Source organism: Taudactylus pleione, unplaced genomic scaffold, assembly GCF_031769625.1.
Source record: "Taudactylus pleione unplaced genomic scaffold, aTauple2 ptg000977l, whole genome shotgun sequence".
NCBI classification, from domain to species: Eukaryota; Metazoa; Chordata; class Amphibia; order Anura; family Myobatrachidae; genus Taudactylus; species Taudactylus pleione.
The window spans coordinates 734,950-762,529 of NW_028285378.1; the positions used below are offsets into that span (position 1 = coordinate 734,950).

At 44.5% G+C, this 27,580-nt stretch overlaps 1 protein-coding gene across 2 annotated transcripts in view; it reads right to left on the reverse strand.

Annotated features, from left to right (window-relative positions):
• Positions 1 to 27,580, reverse strand: part of SEMA5B (semaphorin 5B) — a 583,078-nt gene that overhangs the window by 247,933 nt on the left and 307,565 nt on the right. For both annotated transcript variants that reach the window (XM_088460747.1, XM_088460748.1), the window contains 2 exons: positions 11,396 to 11,495; positions 4,338 to 4,383 (listed from right to left, as the gene is read on the reverse strand). In XM_088460747.1, coding sequence (XP_088316873.1) covers positions 4,338 to 4,383; positions 11,396 to 11,495 — 146 coding nt within the window. The remainder of the gene's footprint in view (positions 1 to 4,337; positions 4,384 to 11,395; positions 11,496 to 27,580) is intronic.

Below are 27,580 nucleotides of genomic sequence, written 5' to 3' on the forward strand. Positions count from 1 at the left end.
CAGACTTGCGAGTATGCCGATGTGCACAGTTTGGGTACACTACACTGCACTATTTCAATTTCATGACCCCTAAATACATAGTTATCCAGTAACCAAGATCACAATTCTAAGGACAGTTTAAGTACAGCCTTTCTCCTGAAGGCACACATTCCCACCTGCGTACATCACACTCTGGGTGCCAGTACCAGACTGAGGTCAAAATATCCGTCACACATAAAGTCTCTAAACATACAGCTTCCAGGGGGCTAATTGTTGTGTGATATATATGTTGTGCATATACTGTATATGTACTGTGAGACATACAGTATTTGTCCAGAGTTTGCACTCACATATTCTGTGGTAGAGTTACTAGTGTGATTCCAGGTTCAGTGATCCAAGAATATTAGTCACAATAATATACTCTATAAAGGGGGCACTCACCAGAGTTTTTGAACAGAATTTTTTATTAATAAAGAAACGTCAGTGCAGTGCGACTTATTGGCCGCGTCACAATGTAGCTCACTGCTCAGCGCCGCCCCCACCGGAAGGAGGAAACCTGCCACCCCCTCTACTTTAACACCTTGTCGGAGCTGCCTCCACCAGAAGAAGAATGCTGGCTGTCCCTTCAATCTCAACCCCAGCACTGGAGGCAAGCATTGTAGCATAAGAGCCTCCCCCTCTCCTTCCAAGCGCCCGCCAAATAGAAAGTGAGATGCAGGATAGGAGGGGGTAAGGGTGCACAATGGTTTGCTGCTTACCTGCTGTGATAGGTTTGGTCTGGCTACCCCATCCCCCCAGGTTGTCTCATAATGCCGCCCAGCAAAAAAAAAACCAACCAATTTCTGGAGAGAACACTGCACGGCCAAAGCCGCTTAGATCACATTTCTTCCTCATTCTGGTCTGAACAACTGGACCTTTGAACTAGTTTCCAGTATGTATTAAGATGCACCTGAATAGCTCATTAGATATTTTTATTAACAAGCAGGTATACAGGTGCACTTAATAAAGTGGGTACTAAGTATGTATTTTGCAGTGATAGGCAGAAATGCACAAAGCTCTGGACTGAGACATTTTTAGTAGAGGTTTTGCCAAAATCCTCAATGTTATTCCCCATTTCCCACAGTCCTTAGGTGTTCACACGTCAGGCCACTGTTTTTGGAAGATCCATAGACTATTGCAGCAATGCTAGTATCAGCAAGTACTTGGAATAAACCCTTCTGCCAAAGGGACTTTTTTTTCCCATATTCCTAATCGTACACCACAAAGGTTGCAGTGTCTGCTGTATGCATAAGGGCTTCCTAGCATTTTATACATCAGAATGGGCACAGAAGTGTTAATATACCAGCGTACAGGAGGCAGTTGGTCATTGATCACACTAACACTGACACGCTAGCTTTGTGAAGGAATTACTTGAAAGGGCCTAGTAGCAACAAAAGCACCAGAGAATTTATTACATTAGTTTTCAATATCTCTGGAACCCGCAGACCTGTAGCATATTTATTAGGATGCTGTGTGCCTTCCCTTAATCTTTCTGGGCCAATTAGTGCAGATTCTATTATATAAAGCAGCCTTGGTGGCCTGTGTGTTAAGGATTATCCGGGGGCCGACGTTCCTATAAACACATAAAAGCAGCTGGAAAATGACTCAAGCTACAATCTTAGTACGCAGAGTACGGTACAGAACACAAACATAAAATAATCTCTCACAGGTGCATGTCTATCGATTGCTCACAAGAAACCCGCAAAGGATCTATCTCAGCTTAATTATTATTATTAGCATCTTTTTATAGCAGACATTTAAAATATGGTAGAGAAGGTCCTGATTGTTAGAGCTTACAGGGATACATGGGAGAGCCAAACTCTGTTTCGGGTGCCAGTGACATAGAGGATCCAGGGACAGAAGGATCTCTATAAAGAGCCGAGCCTTACAGAAACACTACAACCTAAAGAAAATCATATTCTAAGGAGGTTTCTCCACTACAAAACAATGGGGGCTCATCCATACCTCCAACTGAGGGAGTTTGTGGAACCCTGAGGGGGTATATATAGGAGACTGCTATGGAGCTTGTATACAGACTAGTATTTTAGACCCACCATATGCTGGTGCTCTATAAATAATAAATGCTAATAATTATGTTTAAAAAAGCATCTGTACTCAGAAACTGCACCGTCATATTTCCTGACACTCCATCTCAAATTTCAGACTTCACAAATAAGTAAACTGTCCAAATACCAGCAATGTATGATGCAGAAGACATTCCATTACCTCTTTCTATGATTTACATATCATTTTTTACATAGATAATATGAGCAAAATATTAAAGTTACACCAGAAATCTACATATAATCAGCATAAATAGTACCGTTTACAAGAGAAAGAGACAGATAGAAAGAGACAGAGGGCAGGATGTATTAATGTTTGGATGAAAATTGCCATACATCCCACCCTCCTGCAGGGACAGATGTTCTGATAAGAGCTGTTCCTTGCAATGAGAAGACTTCTGGCTTTATGACCCAGGAGTCCTATTGCGTATGCGTGACTGTGGCCCAATCTTCAGGGGGACGGAGAGGGCTCATTCTGATTCCTCTCCAGGGAATTCTGCTCAAAGAAATCCATGGGGTATATTTACTAAAGTCCGGGATTAGAGAGGGTGATGACAGGGAGATGGTGACAGCAGTGGGTGACAGAGAGAGAGAGAGACAGCAGTGGGTGACAGAGAGAGGGTGATGACAGGGAGATGGTGAAAGAGAGAGGGAGACAGCAATGGGTGACAGGGAGATGGTGACAGAGAGAGAAAAAGAGAGAGAGAGAGAGAGAGAGAGAGAGAGAGAGAGGCAGCAATGGGTGACAGGGTGTGAGTGATGACAGGGAGAGGGTGACAGGGTGTGAGTGATGACAGGGAGAGGGTGACAGTGTGTGAGTGATGACAGGGAGAGGGTGACAGCGTGTGAGTGATGACAGGGAGAGGGTGACAGCAATTGGTGACAGCACTAGGTGACAGGGAGAGGGTGTTGACAGGGAGAGGATGACAGCAGTGGGTAACAGAGAGACAGCAATGGGTGACAGGGAGGGAGACAGGATTGGGTGACAGAGAGAGGGTGAGGGTGATGACAGGGAAAGGGTGACAGCACTAGGTGACAGAGAGAGGGTGACAGCCAGTGCATTACAAATATAGGGTATTACCTGGGCCCAGAACTGCACTGCAGCGCTTGGATGGTGGCTCCTCCTTGGACTTAACGCCAGGGACGGTCACGAGATCGTGACGTCAGATCCCCGGCACCAAGCATAGCAACAGAGAAACGAAGCCTGGGTTGGAATATGGAAAGGGAGGAGCTGAAGAGAAGGGAGGAGAGCGCGGCCCCTCCAGCTGGGCACAGACTTTTGTAAACTGAGTCAATCTTTGGGGAGGCGGTGTGAAGAGGGGAGGAGAAGAGAGAGCGGGCACTCCTCCTCCTGTTTTCTAAGGTTTTACCACAGTTTTTGATACATCTCACCAAGAGAGAGAGATCATCATCATACAAATGCCTTTCACAAGTTAGAGAAATATCTATTTCACAGTTATACAATAAGGCCGGGATGTACTAACCTTGCAGTATACATACCGCCAGTCAGCGCAAAATTACTAATCACATATGAACTAAAAGTATCGCAAAGGACAGCTCTTGCGATAAGAGCTGGCCTTTGCGAAGCTGCCACAGCCGGGTATGGGGGTCTCCTCCCCCTCCTAGCCCCGGGAGCTTCCTGCTGGTGACCTCTGCAGGAAGTCCCGGACTCCTCCTCCTCCTTCCTGCACCCAGAAAAAGAATAGGAGGAGAAGGAGGCGGGGAACCCAGGAGGAGCACGGGCCGGCACGCAGGAGGCTGAAGTGAGGGGGGGAGCCGGCAGGGAGAGGTGCGAAGCAGCGGGGAGTGGGATGCGGTAAGAAGCCCATAGGCTTTTCTGGCGTTACACTCCGCATCGCAAATCGGGCGGCCGGGGCTTAGCCCTGAAAACAGGGTTTTTACCGAGTTTTTCATTAAGTACATCCCGGCCTGTTTTCATTTTGAGATTTCATTACCAGCCTCTGATATTGAAAAACAACAATTTCCTATGTACTAAGATTTGTACCCTGTGATTTTGTAGCTATAGCAGAACTCCCAGAATACGGCTTGCTGACAACAATGGACACCTACAGGTCTTCTCATGTGTCCCTGAACAACAAGGGACTATTGGTTGAAGTAAATGCAAATTTAAGATTAATCCTAGGAATTAAGCTGAGCCAAATATTTGCAAATCATTTTGTTTTCAGAAACTGCTTTTACTGCATCAATGTACACCTCAGAGAAAATATGCAGATTGCAGAGGAAGAGTGCACGTACCTGAATGAGGGACACATTAAACAGACTGAGCCTGAAGAGGTAATTCCTGAAATGAAGACAGGACAAAAGCATGAGGCGTAATAGTGTCACAATGATAATAATAATAATAATAATAATAATAATATCACTGTTATTAATAATAATATTACAGTTTACTCATTATATTAAATAAAAAAGATGTTGCACCTCTATTTTTAAGGGTGCACTTGTCTTATCATGCCTGCAGCGGGTGCAGGGATGATGAGACACCCAGATAAAATGTACAGTGGAGCAAAATTACCGCTGGCAAAGCGAGAAAACACCCCATCGCCAGTGAAAATTCCTGTTTTCAACAGCAAAAGGGCTTTTCAGCCATTGATAAATCAGACCTGCTGTTCAATGAGTGGTGCCTGGAGCCACATATATTTTTGTAACGCCTATATACCCTTAAGTAGGGATGCACTGGAAGGGAAATATTCTTACCTTACCTTCCCATCTCACTCTTCAATTAAATAGTTTTACATCACCCACCAACATGACCCAATCCACCCAATACAAACACTTTGGGGCTTATTCAGGAACCTGCGCAGGCTCCGGACCTGTACTGCGCATGTGCACTATGTGTCCTGCGTGTTCGCACGCAATCCGGCAGCAGACTGTCAGTGATTGACAGTCTGCTGCCGTTTGCGGGTGGGAGAGGGTGACAACAGCCTCCATTTCTCGAAACGGAGGAGTGTCACCGCCGTCGGTGGCGGAGGGAAGAGGCCATGATCAGCCAATAGTTGTATGTGTCGGTTGTTTCTGCGGCAGCTGGCTTGCGTGACCCCATGGGTCACTCAGCCAGCTGATGTGATTGCAGATTATCCGATGCTGCATCCATGGACGCAACTCGGATAAATCATGCATGCCGGAGGCATGACTCCTGCTGCATTACCATAATTGCAAGGACGGAATTGAAAAGCTGCTTGCGTGCGACTTTGCAATTCCATCCACTACTGAATCACCCCCTTTGTTCCAAATCTTCCTATCGCTATTGCAGATACCTATGCAGAATAATTAATGGATGAGCTGTTTTTAATATCAATCATTTCAGCACAGTGACCACTAATTAACTAAGAAGCTGAAAAGCAAAATATAGATTGGATGGAAGAGGTTCTGCTGAGTGGTGTTCAAGATGGAGCAGAATTTATTGCAGTTAAGAGTATGCTATGGTACAGATTTGTTTTTCTTTTTATTAGCTCAGATATCTAAACCTATTTAGATCTTAATTAACATATGGTGATTGAATCACTAAGGGCCATATACACTAAATATCTCTGAAGTGCCGCATTTTTTTTCAATGTATCATTGCAGTGGGGATAATAATTTTTTACATAATCACTTACAGGAGGGTGAGCATATGGTGATTGAATCACTAAGGAGCATATGCACTAAAAATCTCAGAAGTGGAGTGATTTTTTTCATTGTACATTGCAGTCAGGATAATAATCTTTTACATGATTATCCCCGCTATGTACTAAATCTAACTTGCAGGGACAGCGTTAGCGAGTTACATATCCAGCATGTTTGAGGAGTCTTTACATTGTGAAAGGCTCCTCCTGAGAATCTGACATTGTACATGTGCACAGTGTCAGATTTGGGACCTGCATGGGACTGCAGCAAAAAGGCATGGCAAAACTCTTCTCCTGCAAACATGCTTCCATAGGCAAAGTAGTTAATTTACCGCCACACGGGATGCCGGTGGTCGAAATCCTGACATCCGGCATATCGAACATAAGCATAGCGGGCCAGGTTTGCATTTTGCCACGAGGGGGGGGGGATAGGTTTAGGCTGCGGTAGGGGGGAGGTTAGGTCTTTCGATGACCAGCATCCCGACTGCCAGTCTCCCATATTCAACCCCTCCATAGCAGCGGTGTGCGATAAGCGGCCCTCCAGCTGCTATGGGACTACACATTCCAGCATGCCCTAACACAGTTTTGCTATCAGGGCATGTGAACACTGTGGCAGGGCATATTGAGATGTGCTGGAGGGCTGCTGCACAGGCATAAAGCGGTCTATTTCATCTAAGAATGGCGTAGACCAAAGGGCCCAAACATTCAAAGGCTTCGCATTTCAGAGTTTGGTACATAGGGGTCAGACTGCATTTGCCATTGACATTAATGAGGACTGTGGTCTGCAGCAGTAGTTAGCTTTTTGCAGGAGATTTCTGCAGAATTTTATGAAAAACCAGCTTGATATATAGGCCCCTAAATCACACCGCAGACCACTGCCCTGCATGAGAAGAACAGACAGCAGGGCTGCAATTGTGATCTACTGAATACTCAAAAAAACAAATATATTTTTTACAGTAGCTTCGACTCGAGCAAAAGTGGGATTGCCTAATTTGTTTTTGATCATTTTGGTTTTGGTTATAGGTGGTACTCTCATTTTCGTCTGACAGCAACAATAGTTAGGTGTTATTATGTATTATCTACTGATTACTGTCTGGAGATCCACTTGTGTTGCGTTAATCTATGATCTAATAAACTGAAATCTTCACACACACAATCAGTTCAAGTACTTAAACCCAAAAACTTTGCTGCCCTGTTCTCAGTGCAGAAGGGCAGGGGGTGTAAAATAATTTTTAAAGGTATTACTGTACATACAATCCCACAGAGGTCAGATCTGCAACCTCCCTTCCCCGTCACCCCCCACTCCGCCGTTCTGCGCCTGTTAACTGCCAGGCTGATCATTCATAACGATGGAGCATTTAACGTGATGTATAATAAAGCAGAACAAGCCCCAAGGGATAATGAATATTTTACAGAGCAATTTGAAGACTCTGATCTCCGACATCCGGTCTCCTCTCAACGTGTTGTCTTTAATCAAACTCTTTACATGACTGACTCTGATCTCCTGATAAAACATCCCAGGATCCCAATTTCCCAGAGAGCAAATACACTCAACCCGGCACTTAATCATTTTATCGATTTTATGTCAGAGTGCACAGAGAATACAAGAACACATCATATACACAGGGTATAGTGTAATTACAGTAAAGACTGTGTATAATATACATCATATACACAGTACAGTACGTAGTGTAAGGATACAGTAACAGGCTGTGTAATACTCATCATATATACAGTACATAGTGTGAGGATACAGTAACAGGCTGTGTAATACACAGTACACAGACTGAGGATACTGTAACAGGCTGCATAAAATACATAGCATATAATACACAGTACACAGTGTGAGGATACTGTAATTGGCTGCATATAATATATTGCATTTATAAAGTAGAAAGTGTTAGGATACAGTAACAGGATGTGTATAAACATCATATACACAGTAGACAGTGTGAGGATACAATAACATGCTGCTTATAACACAATGCATTTATAAAATAGAAAGTGAGGATAGAGTAAAGGGCTGTGTATAACACAGTATGACAGGCTGTATATAATACACATCATTTACACAGTACTAAATGTGAAGATGCAATAACCGGATGTATATACAGATGTGTCCACATACATCTAGCCTCCTTGCGCCACAAGGCGTGCTACACATAACGCGGGAGCTCCGTGGGACTCGGTAGCGCCAAGCATCTTTTCGTGCAACTTTTGTCTTCAAATGCGTCTTATTTGTACAGCAATGCAAATAGATAGCATAAGCAGCTTCTGCTGATTAAAATGATATGCATCATGCGCAGGGCCGGCCGGCCCATTACGCCAGGTACGCAGCTACGTACGGCGCCAAGCTGTAAGGGAGCAATCTCCTGAATCCCGCTGATGTCCCACTCCCCACCAGGCACCGGCATTACAATGAGTCACAACTGACTCATTATATGCCACTGCGCAGGCAGCCACAGCCGCTGCCTGACCACCTCACACATTGTTGAATAACAGTCGGGCACGGCCATAGGAGGAGGAGTGGCTGCTCTCTCTTCTCCTCCCCTCTCCACAGCGCCTCCCCCCGGAGTGACTCAGTTTACAAAAGTCTGTGCCCGGCTGGAGAGGGAGGAGGGGCCATTCTCTCCTCAGCTCCTCCCCCCAGAGTGACTCAGCTTACAGGATCTGCGCGGCTGGAGAACGGGCACCCACTGCTGTCACCCTCTCCCTGTCATCACCCTCACCCTGTCACCCATTGCCATCTCCCTCTCTCTGTCACCCACTGCTATTACCCATTGCTGTCTCCCTGTCACCCACTGCTGTCATCCTCTTCCTGTCAACACCCTCTCCCTGTCACCTAGTGCTGTGACCCTCTCCCATCTCCCTGTCATTACCCTCTCCCTGTCTCCCTCTCCCTGTCATCACTGACACCCTGTCACCTATTGTTGTCTCCCTCTCTCTGTCACCCACTGCTGTCTCCCTGTCATTCATTGCTGTCTCTCTCTCCCTGTCACCCACTGCTGTCACCCTCTCCCTGTCACCCATTGCGGTCTCCCTCTCCCTGTCACTGTCTCCCTGTCACCCATTGTTGTCACCCACTGCTATCAACCTCTCCCTGTCACCCACTGCTGTCACCGTCTCCCTGTCACCGTCTCCCTGTCACCCATTGCGGTCTCCCTCTCCCTGTAACCCACTGCTGTCACCGTCTCCCTGTCACCCATTGCTGTCACCCAGTGATTGCAAAATACACACTATAGCGCGTATTTAAGTGCTATTGACGATGAGGGACTTTTTTAAAATGACCGGCTCCTGCAGGACAGCTCTGTGGCGTGCTGCAGCAACCTAAGCATCTCCCCCATGGACAGGAGAGCGTGTCACATGGCGAGCAGCCTATATACGCATGCACAGTTTACTCAGCTGAAGACGAAAGTAAATACTGTGAGTGAGTACAGCAGAGTATGGCGCAGAGGGGTAACGGGACTTCAGGATGCAGCAGCCGTCGTCGCATGATAAGAATAAGGAGGACCCTGCACAGATTGACAGGGTGAGTAGCAGAGACCCGAAGCTGCAATAAGCGCAGTACCAGCCCGAGACCGATACCCGGGTCCTTTATTACACCATGCTGCCCGCGGAGCCCGAGGACAGTGAACTGTTGGACAACTCCGACCCCCGGGACAACATAGCTAGTCTGGAAGAGCTGGAGGAGGAAGACCACTCTAGCAACACAACATGTGTTATACTCGTGGTGGTCTGACCGCCACCGTAGGTACGTTATTTATGACCTGTATTTTTTATGATAGTTGCGTATTAATTGTGTTGGTTTATGCACTATGGGGTGCACATTGTGTTTCTTTTAAATTTGTATAAAATATATATAATATATTATATGTATATATATCATACACATTCGGCGCACTCAGTGACAAAGACGACAAGACTCACTGACTCCAAATAACCAACGTTTCAATGTAGAAAATTTAATTTTGCTCAGTGTGCACCCGCTAACCCACTGAGGGCTACAGTAACTATACATTATAAGGAGAGTGCCGCTGGGGACTGTGGGCCTGATTCAGACCCGCTCGCGAGCGCTCGCAAGCAGGTCGATGGTGCCCAAGTGCACATGCAAACGACGGAGGCGGCTCCGTCGTGCGCATGCGCAAGACCCGAATAACGACGGCCAAACCGTCGTTATGGGTCTCGCACCAAAGGGGGTGTGCTGTCGATGGTGATTGACAGCACGCCCCCTTTGGTGGGCGTGCTGGGGGCGTGGCTGCCCAGACTGAGGCGTTCCCATGGGAATGCCTACCGTCTGGGGCCGGCCCCACTGACATCACTAGTGATGTCAGTGGGAGTGCTTTTGGCTCTGATAGAGCCAAAAGCACTCCTGGGCTTGCGGCAGCGAGACCCTACCGCAGGGTCTCGTCGCAAGCCCGATGGTCGCGATGGTCTTGACCATCGCGACCATCATTTTGGCCGCTTGCTATAGCTGTGGGTGGTTACCCACAGCTATGCGAGCGGCCAGGAGGCCGCTCCAAAAAGAAGCAGGGACGGCCCTGATTCAGAGCGAGCGCTCTGTTAGAGCGTCCGGCTCTGAATCAGGGCCTGTGTTTTAAATATAAATATATATCTATATTTATTATGCCAAATAATACATTAGAAATAATTAAACTGAGAATTAGGTATACATCTCTGAGTCATCTTTCTGAACCCCTTGGTCTCTGTTTCTTCATTTTTATCAGATGTGTCCACATACATCTTACTACTTGCACGTTAAACAGCCCTTCTAGTCGCGCCATGACGTGAAGATAAAAAGTTGCACGAACAGACGCTCTGCGCTAACGAGTCACCCGGTGCTCACGCTTCATGTTTAACGTGACTTGTAAGATGTATGTGGACACAGATGTATGTGGACACATCTGTATTAAGAGTATGTTAGCGCACGATGTTGGCTGAGCAGATTCAGAATCCCATGCATGAAAGGTTCAGCCAGTTGTAGGAAATGCTAGAACTGTGCTGTCCCTATCACACCCCTGGGTTCTTAACCCCCATAATTGTGTCACACAAATCCGGAAACGTTTCACAAATCTAGACCTGATCAATGTTTTTCCATGTAGAATGATAGAAACCAAAGTTCCTTAAACTGACAAACCAGACAGAGAACAATAGAGCAGATCACTTTCCTGTAATTGAATTTATGCTGGCAGCTAATGTAGCTGGTACCTCTATATCCAGATATAATATCACAGGGAACACTAAGCTCTTTCAGCAAACTGGAGCTTATGTGATTAATCAGAAGTCACAAGAGACACCCGTGTTCAGCTCCTCATGGGGTCCTGGTTAATCTCTACTGGTTCAGGGCCAATAGGTCCAAAACCAGCTTGTGTTCTTCTGTGTACTGTAACTAACTGCAGGACAGTCATAGTTACTGGGTCAGCAGCGGACACATAAACACCCACACACCGCACAGAATTAACAATAAGAAAACCTGTCACCAAACTGCCACAGTGACGAGATATCTGCAGGAGTAAATGTTCAGTGCTACAGGAAAGAGCCAATTAAGGCATAAAGGACATAGCTGCTAGCGTGCTACATACTGTAGTATTGTCCCTGAAATAAATTTAGCGCTGTCCACTAGACATGTGCTGTATGATGCATAGTGTGCTTTAAGTTTATACCAACAGGTAATATACGCAGAGTTATTACCTGGCGCCTACAATTAGCTGGTTCCTGTTGATGTCGAGTGCTACCTGGGAAAAGTCCTGTACGTCACCGAAGGAGAAGTTAGACAGCCAGGGCTTGAGTTCTGCAAGAGAACAAAAAAAAACTCAGATAATCTCATTCACACTGCACCCTGGGGTACTTTGCCATGTTAATACATGGATGAAGCCTTTCATTGCCGTTTACTAAATCTAGCCCTAATGGAGAGAAACAAGTTATTCTTAACCCATTCACTGATTGAGTATGGCGAGTCTGCATATATTGACAGAAAGTTTACACTTACTGTGGTCTTACATCTTTATAAACACATTATCCCCAACTATTCAAATCTGCATTTATTAACTTGAGCTTCAAGTACGATAACGACCAGTACATCAGTTATCCAAGTCACAGCCACATTACTATGAAAATTCTACAATTTACTTAAAAAGAAGAAACAATTTGGAAGATTTGATGCTACTCCCAGAGACATTTAATTTTTACTTTAAACCATTCCAACCTAGGAGAACAGAAATCTTGGGGGAAAGAACATTTACTGGCCAGTCCATTGAGTCAACGCTTTACCCCACAGGGTTTTATAGCATAGTACAAGATAATACTCATACACAATTCCCACTTGCAAGGTGTTTTGTTTTTTAATTGAGTAATCTTTATTGATTATCATAAAACAAACATAACACAAATACAATCAAATAAACTTAGAATAAAACAAATCTAAGCATAAATATCAAAACAAAAAATATTGAGCAGAAAAACAGTATATATTGTGAAGACGATATAAAGTCAAAATACATTGCAGAACATAGACATACTCGAATATTCTGGGTACATAACAAATATAGAGAACTCAGAAAAACTAATATAGAAAAAAAAATATCTAAATCCACTCTAAATATATCAGACAAAATATAAAAAGAAAAAAAGAGACCCAAGCAAATAAACAGATATAGAAATTCTAGGTCATAATATTGTATGAGCCTCCAGCCAGCACTTATACTAAATTTATTATATATATTAAATAATAGTATACACGGGATATGAAAATACAAACAAAAAGACGTCCTGGTGCAATAACTGTTGACCCAAGCTGGTGATTATAATGTAGGGACATCAGACTGTTCAAGCGAGACCTTAGCATACCTGGATTGCAGCCACCTTTGCCAAATATGGTTGAATTTTTAATCAGCCATCCTATTGACTTGGGAAACCCATACCTGATACTCAGGACCCATATTAGAGATTCATGCACGTGCAATGCAAACCTTGGCCATGGAGCACAAATTAACAACATATTGTCTAGTGTATCGGTCGCAGGCATCTTCAGCTCAAGTACCAAGTATGCAAACTGCTGGTGTTAAAAAAGACTGAGAAATACTGGTAGAGGCAATCACTCGAATCACCTGGCCCCAAAAACTCTGTACCTGTGAGCAAGTCCAAAGGAGATGCCATAGGGTCCCCAGAGTATACTCATATTTGAGACATACAGCATCAGCTTGACCCCCAAATTCAAAAAGACACTCAGGGGTTAGGTAGGTTCTGTGTAATATGTATATTTAATCTGTTGGAATCTAATAGTCGCCGTGGATTCCCACAGGCTTCCCAAGGTCATAGACCAATAATCAGCACACATTGAACCAACATCCTCCTCCCATTCTAGTTTAAGACATGGTAGATCTGAAGAGTGATGAGCCGTCATTATATATGAATATATTGTGGAATGCCCAGAAAAAGTAGCAAACTTAGACATAAACCGAAGGACAATGGGCATGGATGTGGACTAGTCAGATAAAAAGAGTAGGAGGTCATCTGCATATAGTGCCACCTTATCAACTCAGTCCCCCAACTCCTGGGTGTGCACGTAAGAGACAGGCCAACGGTTTGATAGCTAGTGCAAATAAAGCTGGAGACAGAGGACACCATTGCCTCGTGCCCCTAACCAGGGCAATGGGAGGGGATATGTAACCAATAATGGATACTCTGGCACTCAGAGCATTATACAATACCTGCACCCATTTTAAAAATTATGGACCTATCCCAAAACTGAGTAGGACTTCTCTGTGGGAGGCTTGAATGTGAGTGTAGGAATGCCTGATGTTCACTACAGTGGATTGCCTAGGCATAAAACCGTTCTGGTCTGGGTGGACAATAGTAGCTATCACCTTATTCAGCCGCAGGGACAACATTTTTGCAAATATTTTGGCATCGGTAGGGATTAATGATATAGGACGATAGAAATCTTGTAGCTGAGTAGCTTGGTAGCTTCCCAGGTTTAGGCAAGACTATTATCAATGCTTCCGACATAGAGGAAGGGAATTAAACATCTTTACAGAAATTATTATATAATTCCAACAATTGAGGGGTGTACATCAAAGCATGCTTTTTATACAATCCAGGATTTGGGCCTTTCCACCTGGAAAGTATATAATGGCCACATCCACCTCCTCTTCTGGAGAGCATCTAAAAAATATGCATCCTCCGATGACAGAAAAGGAAGGCCCACAGCAGCAACATAAGACACCAGTTTGGAATGACCAAAGGACAGTCTAGAAGAATACACAGACTTAAAATAGGACACGATCAGCATTAATCAAACCGGTGAAGTAACTACCTGTTCTGTCAGCATAAGTGTAGTGGGAGTGCGATGAAAACAACCGTCTACGACTAGCTTTATCTTGCAAATGCAGAGTCTAAGCAGCTTGGGAGGTCAGATATAATAAATAAAGTCTAGCGGACTCAAATCTATCACCTAAAATAGGTCAGTTCAAAGTTTCTATATGTAGCCTCAAATTCCTCCTCCTTCTATCTACAGAACAGTTTAAGTTCATCTGCTCACTTTATCAAAGTTCCCCTTAAAACAGCTTCAAAGGTCCCAAGTCACAGCTACCGAAGCATAGCCCTTATTGTCAGAAATATATCCAGATCAAATCGCTTCCAATTCAGATCCCAATCCCATCTGCTGTAACCAGGATGGATTTAACTTACAAAAGGATTGGCCACGAGGGCAAACATGGTCAACTACCATACTGAGCAGGGAATGATCAGATACACAGTACCTCTGATTTCATATGCGATATGAGAAGGAGTAAATTGTAGGAGGCTAGGGCCAGATCAATCCTCGAGAAGGAGTGGTAAGTATGTGAAAATCAAGAATACTGGCGAACTTTAGGATGTTTAGTTCTCCAAATATCAATCCAGCCCAGGCCAGCCACAAAGTTTGAAAACCCACTGCCAACTTGCATCTGAGACTCTGCAGTTTCACGCCAGCTATCTACGGTCAAGTTAAATAAATTTTTAAAGTCCCCCAGGCATATCACTAGAGTGGTAGGGGAATGCACTACAAAACCTTCAGCCTCTTTAAGCACCTCATATGAAAAGGGAGGAGGAATGTACACAGCTAAAATAAAGATGGGAGTTTCATTTATCTTACATCCAAGGAAAACATACCATCTGCCCAAAATGGTAGATACGGTAGTTAAGGCAAATGGGACCGTTTTTTTAATCAATACCGAAACTCCCCTAGAAGCCACCACGTGAGAGGCATGATATACCCAACCCACCCATGACCTCCTAAGGGAAAGTAGTTTGCTCCCCCCCAAATGTGTCTCGGTAAGGCACATAATATCAGAGTCATAACGGTGTTTGAGTAGGAGGAACGGTTGAGCTTATCGTGTACCCCTCTAACGTTCCAAATGAGTAGATAATAGCAACCATAACGGCACACTTGAAGCAATCACCTCTAAGCATCCGTAGAATGAATTCTATATTCACACTTGTACTGTAATCTGCAAACATTTATGGGTATATTTAATGGGCAGAGAGGTTTAGCGAGGTAAAAAACCATGCGGCCCTCGCACCCAACTTTGGATTACCGTGGGTATGCGCGCTCCCGATACTCACGGTATCCAATTTAAAAAAAAAATGGTGGTGGGGTTTTCAGTTCTGAAAACCCTGCGCCACGTAAAATAAATACATTTAAAAAAAATCCACTTACACCTGCCCAGAGATTTCCAGTGGTCTCCGTGGCTCCTGGTGTCCTCCCCTCCATCTTGTCACTGGGGAGGGGGCTGCTGGGAGGCTCTGGGGCTACTGGGATGTGCAAGGGCTGCCTGGAGATGTAGGTCTCCAAGCGCCCGTTACAGGGAGGGGACACACACACACACACACACATACACAGGGCATCACACACAATGAATTCACACACACTTATGCACACACACTCATACACACTCACAAACACTGACATACTCACCCCGCTGTAGGAGACTTAGGAAGGTGGGTAATTAAGGACTAATTAAGCTCATTGGAAACTTCCAACTGCTTAATTAGTCCCCGGGCAGGGGCACCAGTTTCCCAGAGCAAGTCCTGCTGATTTTTCCTACAATTAACAATTTTAGGAAAAATCAGACTTGCTCTGGAAGTGCTCAAAAAAAACCTCCTGATGTTCAAAATAGCAAAAACCCAACACCTAATTGAATAGCACAAACCCCGCACCTGCAGGGAAAACCCAGCACCTAATTGAATAGCACCTGCAGGAAAAACCCAGCAAGTGCAAGATTTTTGCTATTCTCGCATCTAACTGAATATGCCCCTTAGTAGATGAAAATAAAAGGAAAGAAAATAAAAGCAAAACAACAAACAAAAACATGCAGCTGAAAAGCAATCCAAACCCAGCCTCCCTGTATATCACCCCAAACTTTTGGCATACCTACTATACTGACAATAAACTCAAAGCTACAGTACAAGCCTATCAGGCCCCTATAGCTGAACTAACTAAGCCCTACTGTGTAGAAAAGGCAATGAATAATAATAGCCACACAAGTGGGGAGGGGGGGGGGGGGTACTCCAGCTATAAGGAGCCGAGCAACTGAGAAGCAGCATATAAACGATCAACCTGCTTTATCACAATGCACAGCCCACATAACATAAAGCGTAGATATCAATAGCGTACAACATACAAGAGTAAATGGTAACATTGCAGCAAGAGAACACAAATTGCAGAAACATTTACCATCAAAGCAATAGATGCATACTTACTTACTTTCTATAAATCTTCTCTGGGAGCGGGGCCAGACTGGTGATGTAATTAAGCCCAAACTGCGCAGTTTAGCCCCTCCCCCTCCTCGCGGACCCACAAATTCCCCATTAAATATCCCCATCCTGCCCGCTTTACTAGGGAGTGGACAGGATGTGGAAGATCTGCCTACACTTCTCGGGGTGTGGGGGGCTACCCGAAAAATCGTTGTAGACAAGTATGAATAAGTGTCATATCCTGCACTGAAAGTAAAAAATACAGTAACAGACGAATAGACAGACACAGCAACATATATTATAGTAAATAAGCCTGGATAGGAAAAGTATACCGTAGGCCAGGGTCAACTCCCGGAGTCAAAGCTTAATTAGCAAGAACTGAGGGCCCCGATTCAGACCCGGACGCTAAGCTGTGATCGCTCGCTATGGGCGTTTGTCGCCCCTCTGCGCATGCATCGCAGTGCACGTACCATTCACTGCGATGGGGAATCGTGCGCTCGTAGCACAAAGACTGAGCGCTACTATGAGTGACAGATAGAGCCGTGTCTGGGTGTCAAAACTGAGTTTTATGGGTGTGCATAGTTAGCACGGAAGCGTCATTGTAGATGTCACTTGGTTGTATCTCAGCCTGCAGTGCTTGCGGTGCGGTAGGGTCTACCTCAAGCACTGTGTGCTGCTCCGATGGCTATCGATGCTACTGATTAATCATACACTTCCTGGAGATGACGTGTGCTAAGAAAGAAAAGTGTGCGTCTTTATACCGGCGTGCACTCACTCTGCCGTCGCTCTCTAAGACATAGAGGGCGTCCTTACACCAGACAGTGCGATCGCGGAATTTGCATACCCGGCCCCTTTTGGATGTGAATGATCGTGGCTTAGCGTCCAGGTTTGAATCGACCCCTGAGTCCCGTCTTTCTGTACATTCACAGCAAAAACAGGAAACATAGATATCGGGACTCCAATCTGCTCCAACTGTCCTTTAGTATGGATCAAGCAAAGCACTGCATCTCTATTTTGGTAGTGCAGGAACCTTTCTATAAAAGTGCATGGTGTAGCTACAGACGGTAAAGCCCTGATAGGGATATGATACGTGCATTCCACCGCAAAATGAGATGTAAAAGAATCATGGCCATAGGCAGTGATTAGCCAGGTCTCCAGGAATGTTTCAGGATTCGAGCCCTCTTCCTTCTCAACCAGACCCACAAAACGAATATTATTGCGTCTAAGACGGCCCAACATGTATGACATTTTATTCTGCATCGTAGACACCTGGGCGACCTGTGACTCCACTTGAGTTTTTAATGGCGCATGTGAGCCCTCTAGAATAGATATCCCACTTTCACCCACCTGCAGGTTTCATCCATGTTAGGACGCACCTGAGCAGGATAAGATTATTCCACTTGCCATTTCTTAAAAGTTTTACTTATTAGCGTCTAAATCACTTAAAGGTACAATTTTTTTACTGAGCTATTATGGGGAAAAAAAACATGAAACTGTACAGCACTCATACAAGCAACTTTTGATTTGTTAACGGTGAATATATATATATATATATATATATATATATATATATAAATGAAAAACGTGCGCCTAATAGTGTAATATTTTAAAAACAAATGAATCAGTGCTCAAATGGATAAGTAGTGTGCGTACCAAAAAGTAAACATTCAAGAGCTTATCTGTCAGTCAGGCAGTACTTCAATGGTCAGGTAACTTGAACCGATAGCACTTTCCAGGATTCCACGGGATACACCTTTAAGATCACCTTAAATGTGGGCTTGTAATTTTTTGGCCATCAAAAAGAACATATATAGTGTAGTATTGTATACAACAAATAGAAACACCACTGGACGTAAATAAATCTGTGTACCACAATGTGCGTAAAATAATGCATAAACGATGTCACTCCTCTGTGCTTCAGGTCATACTCAGTAACAGTCTGGCTTCATGTGACAACAAATGGAAGACCTGCAGACAGATAGTAAATAAATATATATATATATGGGATGCAGACAGGAAGCCGACAGTCGAAATGCCGACCGCCGGTTTCCCGACTGTCTAATCCTGGCAGGGGTCTAATGACAGGCTTCAAAATCCCGACGCCTGTCATTTTACCTAAGCCGGGAGCCAGGCATAGCGATTGAAGGTAAGCCGGGCACGGACAGCAGCAGGGGGTGGGGGGTGTCAGGTTAGGGGCTCCTGGGGGGGACTTAGGGTCAGGCCTCAAGGCACCCTAACGATCCAAGTTTCCACGTCATCTCCAGGAAGTGTATGCAACCATCGGTACATCGGGTACCATCAGGGCCAGCCCTAGCCCCAATTTTTTGGTAAGCGAGTATATTTTTTGGCGCCCCCCCAATGCAGTACCCCTTTTACAGTGCCCCCAGTAGTAGTTCCCCACGTGTAGTGCCCTTTGTGCCCCCAGTAGTAAGCCCCTTATATAGTGCCCCCAGTAGTAGTCCCCCTATGCAGTGCCCCCAGTAGTGGTACCCCCTATGCAGTGCCCCTTATATAGTGCCCCCAGTAGTGGTCCCCCCTGTGTAGTGCCCCTTGTGCCCCAGTAGTAAGCCCCTTATATAATGCCCCCCTATGCAGTGCCCCCAGTAGTGGTACCCCCTATGCAGTGCCGCTTATAAAGTGCCCCCAGTAGTAGTCCCCCCCATGCAGTGCCCCTTATGCAGTGCCTTTTAAACAGTGGCCCCATTTGTAGTTCCCGCCCCCTATGCAGTACCCTCAGTATTGCCCTTTATAAAGTGCCCCCAGTAGTGGTCCCTCAATGCAGTGCCCCCAGTGGTACCCTCCCCACCTTGTAGTCCCCCAGTGGTAGTCCCCCCCTTGTAGTGGTCCCCCCATTGTGGTGCCCCTAGTAGTAGTCCCCCCCCTTGTTGTGCCCCCAGTGGAGGTTCCCTCCTCTATGCAGTGCCCCAGTAGTAGCCACACCCTTGTAGTAGTCCCCCCTTTGTAGTAGTCCCCCACTTGTTGTGCCCCCAGTGGAGGCCCCCCCCTATGCAGTGCACCAGTAGTAACCCCCCCCCTCCCCGAGTAGACACACCTGTAATAAAAATAGAAACACTTACTTGAATCCCCGCTCCCGCCGCCGCCATCCGCTCCTCAGTCCGTCCTCCCGGGCCGGGCTGCTCTGCATCATGGAAGAGACGTCATGACGTCTCTCCCATAATTACCCAGTGCGGGAGCCGGAAAGCTCCAGCCTGGCTCCGGCAGTAGGCACAGTAGCCAATGAGAGTCTGACAGACTCTCATTGGCTGCTAATCAAAACAAACACACAGCTGCCGGCGCCGTTTGTTTGTCACTGTGTAGTGCTGACCGAACTCCGTCCGGTCAGCGCTACACGCGCGGTGCAGCTGTGTCACAGAGACACAGTCTGCCTGCGGCCAGCATGGTCGCAACTGAGGCGCCCTCCACTATGTGGCGCCCTACTCAGCTGCGTACCATGCGTAATGGTAGAACCGGAAAAAGTATCGCCTATTTCAGTGCAGTGACTTTTCGCATAGGTGAAAACGGACTGGAATTGAATACGGAGATACATTTTCAGCCAAAATTTTCATTAAACAAGCGCAAAAACGGCTTTTCGCTCCAAATTGAATATGGCCCAAGGAAGGAATTGCAGAGCCGCACACAGTGTCTGATTCATAGATGTACGCTAACCCGATGGTTAGCGCACATCTCCGATGATTTGGGGTCTGCGATACACAGGACCCGTTCTGTGCATGTGCAGAATGGGTTCTGCGATCTCGCTCACAGATCCCCCACAAGCTGCAGTATAATTGACATGCTGCACGTTTTGGGGGCGGAGCGCGGGCATGGCTGGCCACCGTTCCCTGAAACGGGGGTTTCCAATAGGTATGAAGCCAGGGTTTGCGTCAGTGGACTCATATTTCCTAGCCTTGCAAGTGACCAGGACTCGGTCAGGCTGCGGTAAGCTTCAGCTTCCGTAACCTGGCCAAAGGAGCAACCATTACGACCTCGGCCGCAGTGCTGGGAACGCAGATACAGCAAGGAAGTGTCTGTTTCCCACAGCCACCTTCTGCTGCATTAGCATTTTAGATGAACGGCCTTGCACAGCCGCTTGTGTGCGGCTCTGCAATGCCGTCCTCTGAATCAGGCCCCTCGTCACTTGCGAGGCCAGGAAATTTCCATCCACCGAAGCAGACCCTGGCCTGGTAACACCTGGAAAACGTAGGCAACATGCCCTGTTTCCGGAAACGGTGGCCAGTCATGCCACTGCTCTGCCCCCAAACGTCACAGCATGTCAATCATGTGCGGCTTGGGGGGGGGGTCTGCGAGCAAGATCGCAGGACCCACTCTGCACATGCGCAAATCCCAAAACATTGGAGATGTGCGCTAACCATCGACTTAGCGTACATATCTGAATCAAGCCGTAAAACAGAGGCTGGTAGAGCATTCTGGCACTTGTAGTTCCTCAAAAGCTTGCATTTCATAAGTTACCTAAACCTGATTACACATTACATCTATACTGATGTAGAATAACATTGAAACTTTTTTCACTTAAAGAAACAAAAGAATAATTAAACAAAGAACTATAAACACCCGAGATGGCAAATAAGTGAAGTATACAAAGTGCACATACAGTATCGCTGTATAAATAAATAGTACAGCCCATACCAGCGCCTGTTTAGAACTTTCTGGTATCTACCTTTGTGTTAGAAATAAAGAGTAGACATGGCCAGAGCGATGCAATAGAAATGAGTGCAGTATAACCTTTTATCAACACACAAGAAAATGCAGCACCCATGATGTCAACTGTCCAGACTTATTTATTTGTATTTCTGGAGAATGGAGATATTGATTAATGTCTACACTGTGTCGCCTGCCCTGTGCTCTCACCCTGGAGCAGACTCACAGTATTCTGTATGCAGAACAGGCTTACCGTGTAGGCCATGAGCCGCAGTCTATACGCTGCCAGAGGATAGGTTAGGCGAGCAGGGACTCAGCACACTAACAGTCAGCTATTAAATGTAATATTTTGTGTGGAATTACAGAACAGGGAGCTGTAGTAAAGGCACTTTTTGGAGAAATATATGCTTCAATAAATTTTTTTTTAAAAACCTTAATATTTAGTTGTAACATTTTGGGGAAAAAAATACATCCAGCCTATGCAGTGACAATGTCAGAACAATGTACTGTATTTTATATTGTGTGCTTCATATTTTGGCTCAATATTAGAGGTTCATTCAAAAAAAAAAAGGGGGGGAGGTAGTCAGCATCCCAGCGTGTGGTATGCCGACGGTCAAAATACTGGCGCCGGAATCCCGAGAGCGTCAGGATTCCGGCTCCAGTATCCCAACCGACAGCATCCCGAAGGTAAGTATCTGGGGTTAGGGGGAGGGTTAGGTTTAGAGTATAGGCACTACAGAGAGAGTTACGGTTTAGGCACTAGTGGGAGAGTTAGGGTTAGGCACTATGGGGGGCAGATTAGGTTTAGGCACTAGGAGGGAGGGTTAGTTGTAGGGGTAAGGGTTAGCGTTAGGGTACTTACCTGATTGTGTCGGGATTCTGACTGTCGGGATGCCGCTGTCGGTATTCTGACTGGCGGCATCCCAACTGCCGGTCCGATACCCAACTCAAAAAAAAGATACTAATTTTGAATGTTGCTGTTAGAAAGAGGGGTCCCCAACATTTTAGCCAGAAGTAATTGATAATATAAGCCATCTGAGTATTGTAGCTGTCTTGAATTTTATGCAGCTGCTTCCCTTATATTAGACAACTATGGAGTGAGAGATCTCAGGCCCATACTTCCTAACAGTTTCCACAACATGTATATAAACGTGAAAATAATCCTTGTTTATAAATAATTCACACGTTATATTTATAAGTTAAGGAGCATTGTGACCTTCAGGCTAATTTAATTTATCGGCTATAACATGACATCCTGTACAATTCACTGAATACATTATTTTTTTTTCTCACTCTCCTTCTGTGTTTTTCAGGCCTTTTATATCATCTCGGCAGTTTTATTTCTTGGGATTTTTTTTTGCCCTTCACTAAAACTATAACACAAAAAAACAATCAGAGGGTAATTATGCCCTTCCAAGCGCAATAAAAAGAGACATCTAAATTATACAAAGGTAAAATTCTTTTTATATATTTAATAAAGCTGGTAGAAGGGCGAGTAGTCTGAAGATGGAAATCTTTGTGGGTTGTGACATCTTAAATGGATCTATCTGAATATTATACCTTGCTTTGGGTCTGAATCCAACATCAACTGCATGGAAGATCTCCGCAAGTCTATCTGGCTCCAGGACTGGCCATTAGTGTTATATAACATTTTATAGTTCACTTGTAACCGTGTGCCCAGTGTAGTGTGCTGACCTGTCAATGTGGTCCAACTTCTGTGGAACTATAACTCCCTGCTAGCCCTTATAGCTCCACTATAGATGGACAGCCAGAGCTGTATTTAGTAAATACAGACACACTACTTATTTATTTGGTGATTAAAATAGCATTAATGTCACGTTCTTTGGATGTTGTATTTAAATGTTACTGTTTGGTTTGGTAAGCAAGCAAATATTTATCAGTTTTCATTATTATTTGCCCAGTATCTGGCATTCAAAATGGAGGCAATATTTAATTATACCCAGCCAAGCAAACTGAATTAACTGTTGCTGCCCATATATTAATAAATGGAAATATGCATAACTGAGACTCATTGTGTTTGATAAACATTTCTATTTGTGCATTTTGCCTTTTCCTACACATTTAACAGTATGTGTCAGTGACTATGATTATTAAGGACCTTACATATGGCCCATGCACACCTCCATTTCATAAGCCAGTTCTTAGCTATATCAGTGTGTCATGGATGGAGTAATCAATGTTTAGATGTGAGAACCCAGATTCAATCTCCCCTCCTGTTGTATTGCCATAGGTGAATTCACAAACAGCCATGCAATTCTCACTAGGACGGCCAATTTCCCGGCTCCCTTCTTTACCAGAATGCTGCAGGCCCCGCTTATGATGGATGTGCTGTGTTTTAGCAGCACTACGCTGACGAGCCGTACATTAGTGGCCAGTGCAAACCAGAAGGCCTGGTGGGTGAAATGTCAAAGGAATTCTAGGAAAATAAATCAAATTATTTTACCCACTGGCTGAGAAAAGACATCAATTTTAGTGTCAACATGTTAACTCCTTGTGTGACATAAGAAAGGGAGTGAGGTGTTGTTTATAACTAAGCAACATGAGACTAGTTTTTCTAGGGAATCAATGGGGCTATTTATGAAGCTATTTTATTCAGAAATCTATGTGGAAACAGCAGTTTCTCAAACATTTTCATAACTTTTAGGTTCGGGGCATTTATCAATCTTCTATCGCCAGGATCTCCTGCTCTCTGTCTCAGCTTAATCTCCACAGTCGTCCCCATAGTCTTCTATGGGGACAGCGATAAGCTGAAAATGTCTGCAATAACTTGTCTCTGTTAGCTAAATCCACCTTTAGATGGCATAAGACAATTTCCCTTTTAGGAAAAGCCTGGATGGAGAGATGATGTTCTGAGCTCTCTATAGTGGGTTGGAGGCGAAGCTCCTACACTCCTTCTTTGCAATATTTTTGGGCTGTACATGCGCAGTCATTTGGCTGAGTCTGAAACCTGGCAGTGTAGCAATAGCAGAAGCTAACACTATGATTTTATGTGTTTGCTGGGACAGCATTTTTTCAGATGCAATGTCCCAGCTGGGGCACCATCAGTGTCAAACTGAGGCATGAAAGTCCCCAGGAAGATGCAGTGGTAGGGGGCCAAGCTTAAGGGGTATTGCCAACCACCAAAGGTGGTGTGGCCAGAAAAAAACAGAGGCTTGGCCAACCATTAGAGAGAACATGTATACTACAGTGCATGACCTAAACCCCTTTAGAAATATACATAGTAAATACTTTATTATGCACTGTAGTGAATCATAGTCCTGGAAATGCAGTATAATGTAACATATGAACAAATAACATGATGGTGATCCTGTCTATATATATATATTGTGATAGAAGCACTGGAGAAGTGTGGAATGGCTTCTATATTTGTCCCAGATTCCTGTCTTACTGTCTTATGTCTTTTAAAAAACCCCAGGAGAAGTCTGTTAGAAAAGCAGACTAGAAATGTCGGCTTCTGTGAAAAGCCGGAATGGGACCTGGGGGTGTGGACGTGAGGAGAGGGAGGGCTCCATCCACAGGCCACTCCAGGTTTTGGGCATCCAGCCTGGTAGCAGGCTCATTAGGGCTTCTCCCTGGAACTGGCTGATTTAAGCTGGGTTTGTTTGTGACTGAGTGTTTCACACCTGGGGGAAGCTGGCAGTCTAGCCTGTGTGTAAAGAGGGGGTCCATCTACCCCCGCAGAGGGACCCCTATCTCAACTGTGTCACAATATATGTATCAAAAGTTCCTGCACTCACATCATAGACTCCCAGCAGCAGGATGCAGCCTCCCAAACCAGTAAACCAGTCCTTCTATACACACAGTACAGGGACCCCTGTACACAACAGCCAGTGTCTAATAGTCAGTGAGAGCATCAGGTCTAGTATAGGCCAAATACATTGCATTGTTAAAAATAGTTAATTTATCGAAATTACAAGGTTACCACACTGGGCTGTCTTCAGTGTCAGTTACTTTTTATTTTATACACAACTACATTCTTAGTTTGCAATATGCTATATGTTAAATGTTATGTTCACACAAGAAAACATAAAATCTATTAACACAACCACTAATTTTGATTGGAAGGAGGGAAAACTTTTACAGAAACAAACCAAGCACCCATCCATGTTCCTGCTCTATCAGGTAAATGACCCTCTAATAGTGTAACAATGTATAATTCGAGTACATGGTCTGGAACCTAACATTAGAGAAGGGGGTGAGCCCACAGGGATTCCACCTGTACTCCTGTTCCCAGTTCGACCTTGGGCACCATAATAAATTACCCTGAAAATTAATTTCTTATTGATGCAGACAGCAGTGATAAGAGATTATATGTAACAATGCATATTTGCAGGCTTCTTTTTCACTAGGCTATATATGTGTGATGGTGATGGCAATGGCACTGCACGACTCTCGCTTGTGTAAATATGAAGAGACTGTCAAGGCAAAGTGACAAGTTAACCCTTACTACTCAAGACCAGTAGCACCGATTATATTTCCTTGGTAAATTCCGTCAATAAGCACCAATAAAAAGAAATCCTAATTGCTGTCATTTTAAAAATGGTGGTCATTATACAAGATTTGACTGGCCTGATACTGTCTATACACACAGGGAGGGCATCCATATTGTATACTGAAACATTAATCATCATGATAATCCATCCATATTATGTACTGGAACAATATTCACGGTATTGCAGTCTACCCATTTATTAGGAGTCAGTGACTGAGGCACAGTAAAGGAGAATTTTGCGCTCAATTGAAATTAATGTGTATCAGTCTATCCACAATGGACCAGTAACTTGTACATTAAATTATCAGTTTAGCCCCATAATTGGACTGATTCAGAGTTGTCATCCATTGACATCCATTGTGTACATCTGGGCATCTGAATGTGCAAGGACTAAGACGCCCACTTGCAGTGTCTTAAGACGCTGCATTTCTGCCATAAAACACAACATCGGTCGCAACACTGAAACTTGCACCAGCCCAATGGCAGGTGCATTTTCTCCCTATGACTATGACCTCCTATGTGAACGGCTGTGTGTCTCTGTACGTAGCCACTTTCAGCAACACGACCCCAACATCTCTGTGGGTCTATAGAGCCACCCTACTGTTACCTTTCAGTCAGTGTCCCGGAATGCCCCTTACATTTCTGCTACAGTGTGTCCAAATCTGTACTGTCACTCTGTATGAACACAACCGGGACGCAGACATGATGCAACTCAGGTGTATGTGCAGACTTAAAACATCGGCCAAACACCTCGGAATCAGGCCCAATAATTTATATTAATCAAGAGAGTGGGGCATGGCCATGGGGCAAATTTGTGAGAGTGCAACTGGAACTGCAACACTGGGGCGCAAAATGGATCCATATGATATGAAGTAATTGGAGCTACAATTTGTTATTAAACACATTAGAATTCAAACAATGCAAACCAGATGCCTGCAACTGTTATCTGCCATTAGATTTACCGAATGATAAACCTTGATGAGGAGACGATTTACTCATCACAGCCGCAAATCTTTCCTGTCTTTTGACAAAGACATAGGGGTAAATTTACTAAGAATCATGTTGATCCGATTTAGCATTCACAGGAGTATTTTGTAATTTTTACAAACACAGGAATTTACTATGGCAAAAACGGGAGTATTTTCTATATTTTCAAAGGTAAGCACGGGAGTTTTGGTACTTAAAATGCGCCTGTAAATACTATTACAACTGAATTCACCAGTGGTTCTCAAACTCGGTCCTCAGGACCCCACACAGTTCACGTTTTGCAGATCACCAGGCTGGTACACAGGTGTATTCATTACTCACTGACACATTTTAAAAGATCCACAGGTGACGCTAATATTTCACTTGTGATTCTGTGAGGAGACATGGAAAAATGCACTGTTTGGAGTCCTGAGGACTGTGGAATTCACTATCGACTGAAGTACTTTCCATAGACAGGAATACAACACGGGAATTTACCAAGAATAGTGATTATAATCATGGGTGTACTCTAAACAAACACGGTTTAAAAATAGAAGTGTCAAATAGACTCCCTCCTGAGCAGCGAATTTGGCAGAAACATGCACAGATCAGTGTGGTCCGTGTCTGGTTCTGCCTCTACTTCTTAAGCTGCATACACACACAACAATTTTTTTAACGATTATCATTAACGATATCGTTTATCGTTCAATCGTTGAAAAAATCATTTACTTTCTGAGTGAAAATGAACGATTATCGTTCATGCGCGTTCACGTTTGTAGTTTGTAGTTCAGTCTGACTGGCCAACTCAACGATTTTCATTAAGTTAATATGCAAAAATCGTTTGTAGTTCGAAAAAATCGTTCATAAAATCGTTGGTAACAAAATCGTTGTGTGTGTATGCAGCTTTAAAGTTAAGGGTTAATATTTTTTACAAAATTGACGTGAGGTCCCCCCCCCAAAAGCATAATAAGCCCTAGGCTACTGAACCACTCCTGGTTCTAAAAATA